The sequence below is a fragment of the Pseudorasbora parva genome, chromosome 17 (genome assembly GCF_024679245.1).
Source record: "Pseudorasbora parva isolate DD20220531a chromosome 17, ASM2467924v1, whole genome shotgun sequence".
Lineage (NCBI taxonomy): Eukaryota > Metazoa > Chordata > Actinopteri > Cypriniformes > Gobionidae > Pseudorasbora > Pseudorasbora parva.
Genome location: NC_090188.1, coordinates 6477370 through 6494341, shown reverse-complemented (window position 1 = coordinate 6494341; position 16972 = coordinate 6477370). Strand labels below are relative to the sequence as shown.

The 16972-nt window shown below is 37.2% G+C and overlaps 1 protein-coding gene across 1 annotated transcript; it reads left to right on the top strand.

The window, feature by feature from the left end:
- The first annotated feature begins 1008 nt into the window (after positions 1-1008).
- Positions 1009-11099, top strand: syf2 (SYF2 pre-mRNA-splicing factor). The gene is made up of 7 exons (XM_067420641.1): positions 1009-1086; positions 1361-1459; positions 3912-4037; positions 4952-5069; positions 5377-5467; positions 7548-7646; positions 10658-11099. The coding sequence occupies exons 1-7, from the start codon at positions 1069-1071 to the stop codon at positions 10821-10823; spliced, it is 717 nt and encodes a 238-aa protein (XP_067276742.1). The 5' UTR covers positions 1009-1068; the 3' UTR covers positions 10824-11099.
- Positions 11100-16972: the final 5873 nt, after the last annotated feature.

The window sequence follows — 16972 nt, the reverse complement described above, 5'->3', positions numbered from 1 at the left end:
AATACAGTAAAGATTATTCAATACAAATTATTTCCGATGGATCATGTAACACTGAAAACTGGATTGTCATCATGGAAATAAATGTATTTAAAAAAAAATCTAAAATAATAATCAAAAAACAATAATAATTAAAAAAATAATGAAATAGAAAGCAGTTATTTTAATTATGCTCAGACTTGGTGAGCATACGAGACATCTTTCAAAAACATTAAAAGATTGATATTATTACAATAATTAAAAAAACTTGCTAATATATTGATTATATTAAACTATAACATAATTTTACAAATATATAGGCTGCTTATATATTAACTTCTCATAAATTCTCATAAATGTATATCTATACTTATACACTTTTAAATGTTTTGTATTGTAACCTAATTTTGTGTTGTATGCTACCTCTCTAATGGACATTGGGTCTGGAAATAAAGTTTAATTGAATTGACTCATAAAAACTACTGTACTGAATTACATTATTTTCCTGATGTGGCAAATATGATAAAATATAAAAAGTATTATCTTGATGCCAAGTCTTGTGTCTTGTGTTTCAGAGTGGTTTGGTTTTTGTGCCATCTGGATTGCAGAACGAGCACATCAGTTCATTAGTGTAGCTTCTGATCTAGAGGTTGCTTTAATCTGAAATTGTAAACTCTAGTTAATTACTTCCTCTTAGAAAGAACTTAATTATACATAATCAGAGCAGAGGAGCAGTGGAGTTCATGTTAATTGAGCATAGCAGATGAGTCGAGATGAGTCGCTATTGTGTTTGAAGAACCACTGCAACTTCAGTCACACTGTTAAGCCACCAGGTTAAACAGGCTAATACATACACACACACAAACACACACAGAGAGAGAGAGAGAGAGAGAGAGAGAGAGAGAGAGAGAGAGAGAGAGAGAGAGAGAGAGAGAGAGAGAGAGAGAGAGCGCGGTATTATTATACTTTATTCAAAACATTGTTCTCTCATGTATTATATATTTTTATTAATTAAGAAAGCGGAACTACATATTAGAGTCCCACTCCCCGTCGAACTGAAATGTGACGTACTTCCTTTTGGACTGAAACATCATGGCCGCTAAAGCAGAGGTAAACAAAACACGAGATTCGAAATATTTTGTGTTAATCCAACAGACATCTTTATTCTTTGTTTGTATATTGTTAAATGGTTATTATAACTGTGAAATTATGGAATTATCGAGTATCTGTTGTCAGAACACTATTCTTATTGCCACGGCTAACAATGCTAACATCAGTCTCTGAAATCTAATCTAATCACGGAGTTCAGTAAGTTAACGTTACATGAGATTTCACCGATATTATTAAGCCTTGTATGCGTTACGTTGTTATCTTCACCGTGCAGGTTGTTACTCCCAGCGGTGAAGAGGAATCCGCAGATACTCCATCAGCGCTGAAGAGGGAAGAGAGACTCAGAAAGTTCAGAGAGCTTCATTTCAAGAGGGTAACTATATGTTACATATTCCTCAAATCCTTAAACACACACCATTTATTATAGGTACTGGGTAGTTGATTTTTTAGGTGTTATGTTATGTTTTTTAGGTGTTATTTTTTACTGTTTTAGGTGATATGATCGAATAGCATATATTAGAATTTATGGCGGAATATGCAAAACAATAGTTTTTTTTCATGCACAACTTGATTTTGGTCTATTTTGCTTCCATAACGTGTGGCATTTCAGACTAGCAAAAAGAAAATATCTAAAATACTAATCTATGTGTTTGCTTCTGTTAAGGTTTTCTTTAAAAGCCATATTCTCAAAATGAGTTTTTCCCCCGTATTTACTCAAGTCATATATCTCCTCCTATAGAACTTAAATGCACCAAACAAAGGTTTGTACATAGGGGTTTGTTCATATATTAGTCGTCGATTTATGCAACGTTATTGAAAAGGAATGCAAATTGGTGCGTATTTATTTAGATAATGCATTAGTTGCATACATAGCATTTCAGTGTGTGACTGTGAACCTGTGAACAAATCAAACAAATTGCTTCAATGTATTGATTAATCAACTGAGGTATTATTGTGAGATCTATAATATTTTTTCCCTATTCATCTGTGATATGTTGTCTTAAAGTTGCAGTGATTTCTAAAAAAAAATCCCTTCATTGCTTCTCACCCAAAATACACAAACACGCAATGCAAGGATGATTTGTTTGTCATAGCTGAAGCAAAGCTAAATAATGCTTCACGAATGATGAGCGAACAGCAAGCAAAAAAATGAACATACATTATTAGTGTTGTCAATAGTATTGAAGTATTACGGTTCTGAAATTAAAAAAATGCTTCTTTGAGGGGGAATCAGTTAATGTAAACATTTGAAAGAAAAAAGGATGTTTTGTTATAGCTTTTGGAGCAAGGGTCCCGCCATCTTGCTATACCACAGCGTGTGACGTCATGGTGTTGGCCAGTAAAATAATATAATCATTTTTTTACCTTTTTTTTTTTAATAAACACTTGTTTTGAAATAGAGATTAATAGAGAATAAAGATGAACTTGAATGGACTGTTGACCCCATAATAAGTCAAATTGCTAATGCAAATCTCTTAAAGATGTCGGAGTGGAAACACTGGAGCGTCCTGTTAAGAGCAGTTATTGTATTCGCAGATGAACATAAAATGTTCCATAGCACTACTGGTGAACAAGCCAGTGTAATGCAAATCTGTCTGAAAGGTCTGACGTAACGATAAGATGTCACATGAAGGACATCGTATGACATCACATTGCGCCTCGCATTATGAAAACAATGTTTGAGATACCACAATCAAAATTTTGTGATGTAGATGATTTAATGTTGGATATTTATTCAAATTATAAAAGTGGAAATCAGTTTACTAAATAATGTAAACTTGACTGACTACTTAATTTTCTCTTTAAAAAATCATTTTCACTTTTGACAACATTATAGAATACGCATATAGACGCTATCACCAGACCAAGCTCAGTCTTTTAATATTGAACATTGGTCTGGGGAGTCTGTTCTGTATTTTCTGCTGCTCAGGAGGCGTGATCAACGGGCATTGTTCAAATGACTCTATATGCAATTGGATAGTCCTTCAAACAACCAGACCAATGATCCATCGCTTCTCTATCTGTCATCATGTTAAACCCGCCAATAGCGAGCCATGTGAATAAGCCGTTTTGTGATTAGTCCCTGCAGATTTGTAACGGAAGCAGGATAGAAAAATGTTCTAATACAGGTTTCCAGCCTGAGCTGCAGAGCAAAATCAAATCGCCGGCAGATCAGGCTGGCTTTACCCAGTCTAGTACACACGAGTATATTCAAGCAAAATCGGTGGTATTCGCATATGGAGCAGAAACAACACAACCTCTGCATCGGTTTTCAGGCCTTCCCACTGAGGTCTCTCCAGTACTGATCTTCTTGCGTGATCATAACCCTTCTCTTTCCAGTGATATTCCTTTTCTTTTGTAATGCCTCTGACATCTCTCTTTCTACAGTCTTTTTTAAAAATCTCCCTCTTGCTCACTCTCTCCCCCTCCAATCGTGGGTGGACACGCCCCCTAATGCTGATTGGCTACAAGTGTGTTGTGGTGCTCGGTCTGATCCATTTTCAACAAGTGTTTCTCAGAAATCGCTTACTGCCCCTTTAAGACTGCACTTATTTAAAGGTCGCCGTAGGAGAAGTCACACTGCAGGATTGTGCGGCAAATCTTCTGACACTGCCAGAATTTCATCTGAGGTAAAATTTGATCGCAGTGGTCATTAATCGGCTGCCGGTGAACATGTCAAACTAACGATCATAGACTTCAAATTTTAGCCTAGGATCAGAGGAATCTTTTATGATTTGCTAAATTTGTCTCGGGTGGATCTGGCGCATCCGTAATCCTGACGTTTATTAAGATCCGTACGAAGTATGATTGTTTTCTGTTGGTAGAATGAGGCCCGTAAGCTGAATCATCAGGAGGTGGTGGAGGAGGACAAGAGACTGAAGCTGCCGTCAAACTGGGAGGCCAAGAAAGCTCGTCTAGAGTATGAACTTGTGGTGGACCAAAAAAAGAAGGTACCACACTTGAGTTCAGACCTGCAATGTGTAGTTTCTGCTTCACCAAACAGAGCTGAGCCTGACACACACAATGTCTGCGAATGATCACGTATAGTGACCAATCTCACAAAGTTGGTTGAGCCACAGCACTGTTCATCCAGATTTTATTCAATTGAATTTGCATGTTCCCTGATGTTTTTTGATAATTAGTTCATTATAATAAGAGGTAATATAATCTGAATGATTTCTTTTGTCTTAGTAAAAGCATGTCTGTCTGTCTGTCTTTGATTTGAACCTCTCAAGTCATCAGGAAGTGTCAGACTATTACTATCAGCATTAGTTACTACTATTACTATCATATTACTACTATCAGCATTGGTCCTTAACAGCAATTTTTAAAATTTGAATCGGTGACTTTTGAAAACATGCACTGTAAAATGTCCCTTTTTTTTAAGTTGAAGTTTGGAGTCTGTAAGATTTTTGATGGAAGAACATATTATAAAATATTAAAATTTAAAATAAATGTTTTCTATTTTAATATATTCATTTTTTCCAGGTGACTCCAGTGTCACATGATCTTTCAGAAATTATTCTAATATACTTATAGTACATTTCTGATTATTATTCATGTTAAAATCAGTTTAACCCCCCAGGAATCTGTGATAAAAAAAGAAAGAACACTTTGATTTTTTAAATCTGAAATAGAAATCTTTTGTAATGTTATAAATGTCTTAATCAATTTAATACATTGTTACTGAAAAAATGTGTGTACATTTTTTTGTAATCTACCTGACCCCTAACTTTTAAACAGTAGTTTATTTGTTGTCATTTTGGCTTCCCTACTCTCCAAATGCTGACAACAACCATATCAAGCCCCATATCAATCAAGCAAAAGAAGTAATCAATCAAGTCTCTGTGTGTGTGTGTGTCAGGAATGTGCAGAGCGCGGAGAGGACTACCACCGTGTGAAGCTCCTAGAGATCAGCGCTGAAGATGCAGAGCGATGGGAGAGAAAGAAAAAGAAGAAAAACCCCGATCCAGGATTCTCAGGTATCAAACACTCCTCTCATTTTCACCATGAATAATATTAAGCAGTTTGATTGATTGACCGAGAGCAAGTGGGAATGTGGCTGCCATGTGTGATGGTAAAAATGTGAAAATGAAAACATGCAGAGCCTGTGTTTCACGCCTGGTTATGGTTGGTTCTGGCAATTATTATAATTTTCCTTCTGCTTCTCCTTGTAAGACCCCTTATCCAGACCCCCACAGCTGGATGTGTGTTTTTATTTGTGTGTGTGTGTGTGTGTGTGTGTGTGTGTGTGTGTGTGTGTGTGTGTGTGTGTGTGTGTGTGTGTAGGGTACGCTGAGGCCCAGTTGAGACAGTACCAGAGACTGACGAGGCAGATCAAGCCGGATATGGACAATTATGAGAAACAGAGAGAGGAGTGGTGAGACTTTATTCATTTTCATTCAACCTCTGGAATTATTGGAATTGGTTGTAATTTCACACTGAAATCGCAATGTGGCTTTAATGTGCAATAATCAAATCAAGTGAAGAGTGGCACAATGGGCTTTTTGTAGTTTTACTTTAAAATATTATTAATATTTTCTAAATTATAGTCATATTGATATATGGTCAAAACATTTTTTTGTCATTATGCAGCCCAGCAAACCTGAAGCTTTTCTTAAAGTCACATTTTAAATAATTAATTATTAGAAAAATCACATTGGATTTTTCCTCCCCAATTTTGCAGCCCTATTCAAGGATATGTACTGATACTGGAATCGACTTCTCACAATATCCTGTATGTGATAGAGATGGGATTATAAGCAATGAGTTTTGTCATCACAAAGGTTTACTGTTTATAACATAATTTAGGGCTGTCAAATAACACTAGGGATGCTCATTTCGGTTAATTTTCCTGACCGACTACCAATGTTCATGAATCGATTATAAACGGGTAACTGATAAGATTATAATATTGAATTGGCATTAAATAAAAATATGATTGACGAGTGTCTGTGACCCGTTAAAAAAAACTTTTTACAGGTTTATTTTACTTTGCAAACAGAAAAAAAATACAGAACCGCTCAACAACAGAACCTAGATTCACATTATCAAATATTCATGCACTTGCAGCATTTCTGACAACAGAGAAAAACAACAAAATCATATAAATAAAAGGCATAAAATAAATAGGCCTACATTAAATATTTTCACTTAAATAATTACCAAATTAAAATGACAAAAAGAAAATAGCCTACACTGAGTCCGTTTGAAGTTTTGAACAACCGGAATAGTTTTTTGTCAAATTAAAATAGCAAGCCTACCTCAATCCACACCTTGACTGGTTTTTATTTTGTAAAAATTAACATGACTGCGCAATGTGGGTTAGTCTGGAGCACAGCCTGTTTACCGTTAGACGGCAAAAAGCCATATGTTCGTCTGTCTCCGCAGCGCGAGCCTCCGCTCACTGTTGGGAGTGTTTATACTCGACGCGCTCGCCGTTGTGCTGTTCTTTGAAACGACAGAGGGCGAATCGGAGTAATTGTTTTATAAACCATCAAGAAACAGCGGTGAGAAGAACATGCATGACAATGTTTACTTTAGTAAACTTGACCAAAACCACTCTACGAAACGCCTTAAACAAGGCTTCATATGGCACTGCCTGGTGACCGGGAAATACAGAGATAACGCCTCGCTAGAGTGGCCAGCCTTGGGAAGCGGCTTTCATTAGCTTTCCACCAGTCAGGAGCTTGTACTACTGCTCTTAATACCGCGTAGCATATTTTGGAAGTAACTTCGTGGCTCTTTCTGTGGAAATGGTCCCACACAGTAGGCTTCTTCTTTCCCATTAATTCTTTTTGCAAAATATATCTGTGCCAGCACGTGTGGTTGCAAGTGTCGACGCACTCTGAGTTAACGAACACAGCTAATTTTTCTTTAACCATGCAGTAAACAAACAAACGAACAAAAGCGTAAAAAAAGTTGTATTTTTTTAAAGTCTATTAAATGTTAAAATCGATAGCTTTCAATTGTAATGTAATGTTGAATGGCTATAATTAATGGAAAAGATGCCTTTTAAACAGCACCGTATGTTGTTTCTACATTATTTTGGAGATTAAATGTGAAAGTATTACAACATATACATTTTTATATTATTAATATTTTTATTTTAATTAATTAGGCTAGTTAATGTTATTTTCATTTTAATGTAAGAGAATATAGCTGACAATATCTATCTCTATTTAAAGTCTTTTGGCTACGAGACATTCATACCAATGAATATGACTTTATTGACATCACATCTGGTGTGGTGTGTCTTCGAAAGCGAATTTGCTTTGACAGCTCTAGTGGAGGAAGTGTCTAATAAATATTAGAAAGTGAGTCAAAGGTCATATTTTGCCAAATTACTCACTATATATGAAAATAAGAAGGTTGAAAGTCAATGATGTCAAACTACATTTATTATTATTATGTGTATATATGTAAAATAAGAAGTTTATATGCATTTCATTTGCTCCTAGTGGAGAGGATTTCCACCCCACCTCCAACAGTCTGATTCACGGCACTCACGTTCCCTCTAAAGAGAGCATCGACCGCATGGTGGACGACGTGGAGAAACAGTAAGAATCTGTTTGTTTTTACGCTGGTAATCTGTTCAGTTTCAGGTCTCAAATGCAGCAGAAGCACCTGGTGAGCAGATCTGTTTACACACTTACTTGCGCACACCTCAACGCTCCTCCATCAGGGACAGAGCAGAAATGTGATGCTGCGGCCAAATGTGGAGCTCTTTGAGAGCTCGGCCTCCTCGTGTGTGTTTGTTCCTCGCTCCAGATGTGTTTGTGCCGTTGCGTGCCTGTCGCACATGCATGTGTGCGCCGGAGAGGGTTTGTTTATGCGCGAGACGGCATTCTTCTATTTTGGAGGAGCTGCTTTTAGCTTCTGAGAAACATTAGACAGGGCTACGGCTGCCAGATTGTGACGCACAAACACTCTTTGAAGATGTTTGAAGAAACGTCTGTGTGTGCGTGGGGGGCGTGCAAGGCTCTTTGATGAACTGACATTGTCTGTTGAAGCATCAGACCTTTAGAAATGAATGGCTAAAGAGTGTAACTGGGTAATATATTAGATGTGTGATGATTTTGATGGTGATGTGGAATTGTAACGTGTTTCTTTTTGTTTGTTTTTTTACCATTATGTGTCCTGTTATTGTAGTATAATTTATTAGTAGTATTTTAGTATTTATTAATATTTTGAAACATTTTCATTTTAATATAAGTTTTAGAAATTGTTGTCTTGTTTACTAGTTAGCTTTTTTATTATTTTAAGTTTTAGTTTGTCATTTTTAGGGATGCACAGATATATCGTCCAATAATCAGAATTGGCTGATAAAAGCAATTATGAAATTATGCAGTTGTTAAAGAGTCAATTATATCCTGTCAATCAAAAAGGGGCGGAAAAAATGCATCAGACTGCAACTCATAGTGTGTGAAGAAAATATCTGATATTTAGGGCTGTCAAAGTTAACATGACAATAATGCATTTAACATTTAGCGGCTTTAAAGCAGGGTCTGATTGACCCCATGAATCACCTGTAGTTTAAACCAGGGTTGCCAGCTCTGCAGTTTTTCACTACACCAAACATTATTTGTAGTGCATCTCCCATCCAATATTCTCAAAGAGCTTTGTGATTTATTTCTGATAAGAAAGTCTTGGCATTAAAATTCTGTCCATTTTATCATGAAAGTCAAACAATAAAATGGCGTTTTGACGCTCTTAAATGTGACATGCCAGATCATTGTAGCTCCTCAGGTCAATAGGCAAAAAGTATTTTCTTCCACATTAATACAAGTTATAGAACGAAAAGACATGCATGTACGTCAAAAGGTATGTTGAAAGATACAGTACAAATGAATCATGTTTTAGTAAGTGTTTCAACCACGGAAAGACGTCAGCAGGGTTCACAGTTTGGTAATTAGCTAAAAAGAGGAGGAGCTAGTTTTTCATTGAGTGCAATTATATCTGAAAGTAAATGGCAATCGAATATAATAGCTCTGTTTTTACCTCTGATATTATAGTAATGTCCCAAATGAAAGGTTTCCTGTGTAGTTTACAGCATTAGTTGGGAAAGATAATATTTTTCCTTAAGAAAAGCATGCGATAGATATTGGCAGATGTCATTCTAATAAAACACTTATCAGTTTTGGCAGAAAATTTAGTATCGGTGCATCTGTAGTAATTTTAGTTCTTCAATTTCACCTGTTGTTATTATTATTATCATCATCTCTGAAGTTCAGAACCAAAAGCAATGGGGGAGAAAAGCATCAAAAACCATTTCTGTGAGTCATTTTAAACCAATAGTTTTAATGAATCAATTCAAAACATTTTTGACAAAACAGTTCTAGAAGATATTTGTGCCTAATCCACACTGAGTTCTATATTGTGACTTGTGTACTTGCATTATCCCAAATGTTTCCAAGACTGTTTAAATCCAGAGAAATAAGCAATTTTAACAGTACACAGACCGTGTCCATGCGTCACCTGTCATTCACATTATTTTCAATAGAAACCATGGAAACACCAAAGACGCTTTAATGTTGTGTTTTATTAGAAAGGCCAGCAAATTATTAGATGCATTCATTGACAGAAAACGAATCATTATATAGCTCAACACAGTTAGTCTTATCGTATAAATCTTGTTTTCTGGATTTACCATGTTTCACCATGCCTAATATCAGTCTAGCTCTCTGCAGTGTGAACAAGTGTCTCGTTGTAGCTGCCGAGCGAATGCGCAGAGTAGCATTAAAACATCGCTTTCAAATTCATCATCTTTCTCAAAGCTATCTTGAATGAAAAAACAGCGTTGCGTGGTACACGTGACCGAAAGTGGTGGACTGCGGCAAATGAAAAGCTCTGGGAAATCAAGCTACGCCTTTGTTTTAAACTGTTGGAAACTCAGAAGTGAAGACCAGGAGAGCTTGGGTATATCTTTCGGGCAGGCGTTCCTCTTTATTGAGAAACACACGTGCCGTCTGTGTCTGCAGTCGTCCAAGTCTAAATCTAAACAGTATACATTGTAATTTATCCACATTGCAGGGGGAGGGATTTACACAGTACAGGAGGAGACAATCTAAACAAAGGAATGCACATGTTGTTTAGGTAAAAAAAGGGACACACCTCATACATTTCCATGTCACCAGTCCTAATCCTATCAGCACAACGGTGCCAATCAGACCACCAATCCAAATCCTATCAGCATAACAGTACCAATCAGACGAATAGATGCAAATGTGATCACTGACCATGTTGCTTATAGATCAGGAAGTGCATAAAGACAAACGACTGATTAGCTTGATCTCCTTAGAATGTAGTCAGTCTGTACCTCCAAACTGTAAAGCATTATGTACATAACAAACTGTTAGTATACTATTACATTGGAACCTTGATATAACAATTTATAAATTTGTAATCCCACAGAACATGCGACCTATAGCGACAGAAAATTACATATTGTAGCTTTAACTGGGTTTTTACGTAGTTCTTTCATTCTGGTTCTTTTTTATTATATATTCCAACCCTTTTTAGAAATTAAATGATGTGTGTAATCTCCATAAATGTGTTCTTGTGTGTTTAGGATTGAAAAGCGTTCAAAATACAGTCGCCGCAGGGCCTACAACGACGACGCTGACATCGATTATATCAACGAGAGGAACGCCAAGTTCAACAAGAAGGCCGAGCGTTTCTACGGCAAATACACCGCAGAGATCAAACAGAACCTGGAGAGAGGAACAGCCGTGTAACCATAGAGACTGTTGCTATGGACTCCATCCGCTAAGAAGTTTCTCGCTAATATTTTTAAGATGTGCTCCATTGAGGTGTTTCTCCTCTACGGTGGTAGTTGTTCTTCTTTTTCCTCTCAATCTTCTCTTTTGGATCGTTTTTCTTCTAGAAAAATGATTTGCCTGCAGTGGGAATGCAGATGTATACCTGTCAGTGTTTAGCCTTCTGTGTGTGTGAATTCATTCGTTTCTGCAGCAGTTCACAATTACTTCAATAAAGCAATTTCATGTCAAACACACTTGACTTCATAGTGCTTTATGATGTAATCGAAGCAGCTTTGCACCACAGCATTGGTGATTTTTGATTCTGGTTAGTTAACACACGTGACTTGAAAGTTGTTTTTTCTGCGTAAAATTGAATTTACAATGAAAGATGTTTGTATTTTCAAAACAGTATGAGAGAGAGAGAGAGAGAATATTCAAAATATAAAAAAATACTTTAATAGCATATTTAATTAAAAAATAATAAAGCCATTCATCCAACTAGTTCTTGCGGCCATTCCATCCCATCTATCCTCATCCCGTCCATCCACGTCCCATCCCCATTCAGTCCATCCCATCCTATTTTTTTAATCTAGTTAGGATATCAGTGAACACTTGTTGTGTAAGGGCCATATTGACCACCTTGGGTGTGCATTAATTTACAATAATTCAATCCAAATTGAATTATTGCTTATATATATATACAGTCTTGTTCAAAATAATAGCAGTACAATGTGACTAACCAGAATAATCAAGGTTTTTAGTATATTTTTTATTGCTACGTGGCAAACAAGTTACCAGTAGGTTCAGTAGATTGTCAGAAAACAAACAAGACCCAGCATTCATGATATGCACGCTCTTAAGGCTGTACAATTGGGCAATTAGTTGAAAGGGGTGTGTTCAAAAAAATAGCAGTGTCTACCTTTGACTGTACAAACTCAAAACTATTTTGTACAAACATTTTTTTTCTTCTGGGATTTAGCAATCCTGTGAATCACTAAACTAATATTAAGTTGTATGACCACAGTTTTTTAAAACTGCTTGACATCTGTGTGGCATGGAGTCAACCAACTTGTGGCACCTCTCAGCTGTTATTCCACTCCATGATTCTTTAACAACATTCCACAATTCATTCACATTTCTTGGTTTTGCTTCAGAAACAGCATGTTTGATATCACCCCACAAGTTCTCAATTGGATTAAGGTCTGGAGATTGGGCTGGCCACTCCATAACATTAATTTTGTTGGTTTGGAACCAAGACTTTGCCCGTTTACTAGTGTGTTTTGGGTCATTTTCTTGTTGAAACAACCGTTTCAAGGGCATGTCCTCTTCAGCATAGGGCAACATGACCTCTTCAAGTATTTTAACATATGCAAACTGATCCATGATCCCTGGTATGCGATAAATAGGCCCAACACCATAGTAGGAGAAACATGCCCATATCATGATGCTTGCACCTCCATGCTTCACTGTCTTCACTGTGTACTGTGGCTTGAATTCAGAGTTTGGGGGTCGTCTCACAAACTGCCTGTGGCCCTTGGACCCAAAAAGAACAATTTTACTCTCATCAGTCCACAAAATGTTCCTCCATTTCTCTTTAGGCCAGTTGATGTGTTCTTTGGCAAATTGTAACCTCTTCTGCACATGCCTTTTTTTTAACAGAGGGACTTTGCGGGGGATTCTTGAAAATAGATTAGCTTCACACAGACGTCTTCTAACTGTCACAGTCTTTGATCATCCTGGAGGTGATCATTGGCTGAGCCTTTGCCATTCTGGTTATTCTTCTATCCATTTTGATGGTTGTCTTCCGTTTTCTTCCACGTCTCTCTGGTTTTGCTCTCCATTTTAAGGCATTGGAGATCATTTTAGCTGGACAGCCTATCATTTTTTGCACCTCTTTATAGGTTTTCCCCTCTCTAATCAACTTTTTAATCAGAGTACGCTGTTCTTCTGAACAATGTCTTGAACGACCCATTTTCCTCAGCTTTCAAATGCATGTTCAACAAGTGTTGGCTTCATCCTTAAATAGGGGCCACCTGATTCACACCTGTTTCTTCACAAAATTGATGACCTCAGTGATTGAATGCCACACTGCTATTTTTTTGAACACACCCCTTTCAACTAATTCAACGAATTGCCCAATTGCACAGCCTTAAGAGCGTGCATATCATGAATGCTGGGTCTCATTTGTTTTCTGAGAATCTACTGAACCTACTGGTAACTTGTTTGCCACGTAGCAATAAAAAATATACTAAAAACCTTGATTATTCTGGTTAGTCACATTGTACTGCTATTATTTTGAACAAGACTGTTTATATAGGAAAGAGCGTGATAAAGCGAGAGTGTGAGAACTTGACGTGATCGTTTTTCTTTTTTTTTTTAGATTCCTGCAACATCAAAGTGTCAGTTATTGTTATATCATCGTTGCCCTCAAGCGTCGGGCGATAAGAGAAGAGGCTTGTGACCTGAACAGACTTCAAAGAGAATCACAGATCTTCTCAGACTGTTGTAACTGTCTGTTCCTGTAAATCATATAAATAATACAGCATAATCACAACACTTTCTACTATGAGTTAAGGTAACCGGTTCATCAGATGCAGAGAGAATTTCCGCATTCATCAGGAACGCCAAGTCATAGGACTGAACGTGTATCGGAGATCTCTGGCATCTGCATAAATGAATATGTTATGAATTATCCCGGTGGGGGGAGCAGGGGTAATTGGCTTTGGGCGGCTGCTTTCAAAGCTCGGTGTGTTGAGAATTAGAGCCGTGCGTGTTTATGGTTTCCTGCTTTTGTTCTCAGTGGCAGTACTGGCTGCAGGTGATTAGACGAATGGAGGCCACACAAATCAAAGCCTTTGATATCTGAGCTGCTCATTGGGCAACTTTGATTTGAGTTCCTCATATTATAGTCCTTTTTTTCTAATATGGAGAATTAGGGCTTCTATTGAGAGAAAGAATGCAATTCAACAGTTTCTCCTCAAAGCCACGTGCCACAATCCACAAGCTTCACAGTCATGAATGAAACGGGGCTGGGAGTGACAAACATCTGCTAAAGGCTCGTCATGTCCGGCTTGGTGTCTGCTTTATGATCCCAGTGGCCCTTCAAATCACTGGAAGGAAGTCTCTCTGTTTCTGGAGGAATGGAGCAATTATGACGCTTAACCTTTAGATTTATCTGTCACTCTGTGTTTGGGTTCCTGAGTTTGGAAATCAAGCCAAATATATATTTCTGTGATATGCAATATGTATGAAAATAGAGTACGGTTCAAAGAGTTTGGGATTGGAACCTGTGTTTTGTTTTTGAAAGTCTATTCTGCTCACTGAGGCTTCCTTTATCTGATCGAAAATACAGTAAAAACAGTAATATTATGAAATAATATTACTGAGATTATAGATGCAGAACTTTCCTGTAGCTCAACTAGTAGAGCGTGGCGCTAGCAACGCCAAGGTCATGGGTTCGATTCCCAGGGAAAGCAAGAAATTACAATAATGCAAAAATGTGTACCTTGAATGCAATGCAAGTCGCTTTGGATAAAAGCGTCTGCCAAATGCATAAATGTAAATGTATTACAATTATTTTAAATTGTAATATTTCATAATATTACTGCTTTTTACTGTATTTTTGATCAGCTGAATGTTCAGCATCATTACTCCAGTCTTCAGTGTCACATTTGTGCTGCTTCCTATTTTTGTAGAAACCGTGAATTTTTATTTTATTCTTTTTGGATTGGATTGGATTTTGATTGGAATTTTTTTTTTTTTGGGTTACAATCTAAGTTGTTAAAACAAATTCATACTGACCCCAAACTTTTGAACGGTAGTGTTTGTACTGTGATATGCATTGAGTAGATGATCTACAGGCACATTTACAGTGCATGAGCACACATCGTGCTGTACTGTATCCCATAATGCACTTGACCTTCTATTTCCAGTGTGTTAAAAAAAGAAGCTTTTTTCCCAGCTCTTTATCTGATTACACTGCTAAAACAAATGTGTTTAATTTTTTGACAAAAAACTAAACAAAAAGAACTATGTAATGTAGTGAGTTCATGTGACTGCAGTTTAGGCTATATCCTACTTTGAGTATAGGAACTGATATTTCTGGCTGTGCCACTGATAAAAGATGTCTAGATGATAACATTTGTTCTCTAAACTCACATGCAACACTTATAGATTGTGTTTAGTTTGTGTATTTGGAGTCACACCAGCAACCCAAATAATTAACGCTAACCATTCTGCAGTCAAAATCATATTTTACCTTATAAAACAATCAGCATTTTTTCAGGAACTAGGCACTACTCGTAAGTGAACGGTTTGATGGCAATACTAAATCAGAACCTAAATGTAATCTGCAGCGGTCAGTTGGTACAACAAAATTCAGAGTTTAAAAGTTGTGATAAGTTCGATTAAGGGCGTGAATATTTTGTTAAATATAATTAATCTCATAATTACGGTAATTCCGATGTGAGGTGAATGCTGTGTGCCGGTGCCATCGCCAGTCATTTTCCTGAGCCGTATCATAAGTTGATGCCAATGGTCTCCACTATGATCATCTTAGGCTCAAAATGCTTTTGGGAAACAGCCCTGAGTGATGACATTTACAGCTCAAGTGATTGTTTTAAAAATACCTGTTCTCCAGTCTCCAGGTATATGTACAGACCTCCTAGTCCACTTCTCAGCTTAGCTTCAGTTTCATATATATGAGTTTAAAGGGCACCTTTTAATCAAAATTAACTTTTACATGGTGTTTGAACATTATGTTGACACTGTGTCAATCAAAAAAATCCACCTAGTGCTATTTTTTTTTTTTTTTTAAATCCCAGTAAATCATAATTACTGTTTCAGAATGAGCTGTTCGCAGATTGTGGTGATGTCACTTTGTCACTTTTCACAGGCCCCTCCCACAACTGTTGATAGACACTATATTAATAATAATTATACAAGGCAGGCTTTGTTACTCAAGGATAAATCTGTACCATAGACTGTAAAAAAATATATATGTACGTAGTGTCCATGATGTCACCCGTAGATTTTTGAAGATCATTTTTGAAGCCCACAGTGCACAGCCAGCGTGTCACCACTGAATAACTAAAAATGGGCAAAGAGGCGGGAAGTGGGCGGAGCTGAGGTGTCGGGTTGCTGAAACCACGCCTGCCTAGCTCGACCATAGTGGCTAGCCACCTGTCACTGAAGAGGCCACACCCTTATTATGCAGAACTTTAAGAACATTTTAAAAATCACCCCTTCATAGTTGTGATGAAGGGCAAATTTAGCTGTAACGGTCAAAACCTCTTTATGTACCAGACTGTAAACATGTTTTTTTTTTCTGCTGTAAAGCTGGGAATTTTAACATGGGGGAGATACAGATTTGACTACTTGGAGCCTGTCTCTAGCGGCCAGTCGATGAAGTGCAGTTTAAGTCACTTCCGTGTTGGCTTCAAGAGAGACTGCCTGAGGTTGCTGCTTGATCTGTACCAACTGTTTGTGATCCAGCTTATAGTCTCTGTGTTTTTGTGTAATTCGCGGTGTATGTTGATGATAATGCTGGGGAGTGTTTATGGACAAGACTGCCACTCTACTGCACACTTGTACTGTTTTATTCAGCTCTTATTTTGATTTTGTGGATTAAAATGGATGCTCCATCTTTTGTGTGAAGTACAATAAACTTCATAAAACTCATCAGTAAAGTTTTGACCATCACAACAGGCTTGTAATAGTGGATTAAAGAAAGCGAGTTATAACCATAATTAAACTAAACTATACGTATTATATTTCCATGCAGCAGATATTCTCTGGCTCTGTAGGCATTATCGTCGGACTGTGGTTCAAACTGAACACGCTACTGAGAGTTTCTCACATTTTCATTCTGTGAGATGAGGTTGTCCTGACACCGGAGTACAATCGCTTGAAGCTCCGCTCTCTTCTTGACAGGGGCCGGAGGCACCAGCTCATTTGCATTTAAAGGGATACACACAAAAAGCCCCCCATTTTAACAATGATGGCAATGGTCTCCACCACAATCAACTTCAGTGTTTTTGCGACATAGACATTTAAATGACATTTACAGCTTAAGTGATAGTCTCAAAAAATACCTGTTCTCCTTGTCTGTAAAAATGATCTGTGTG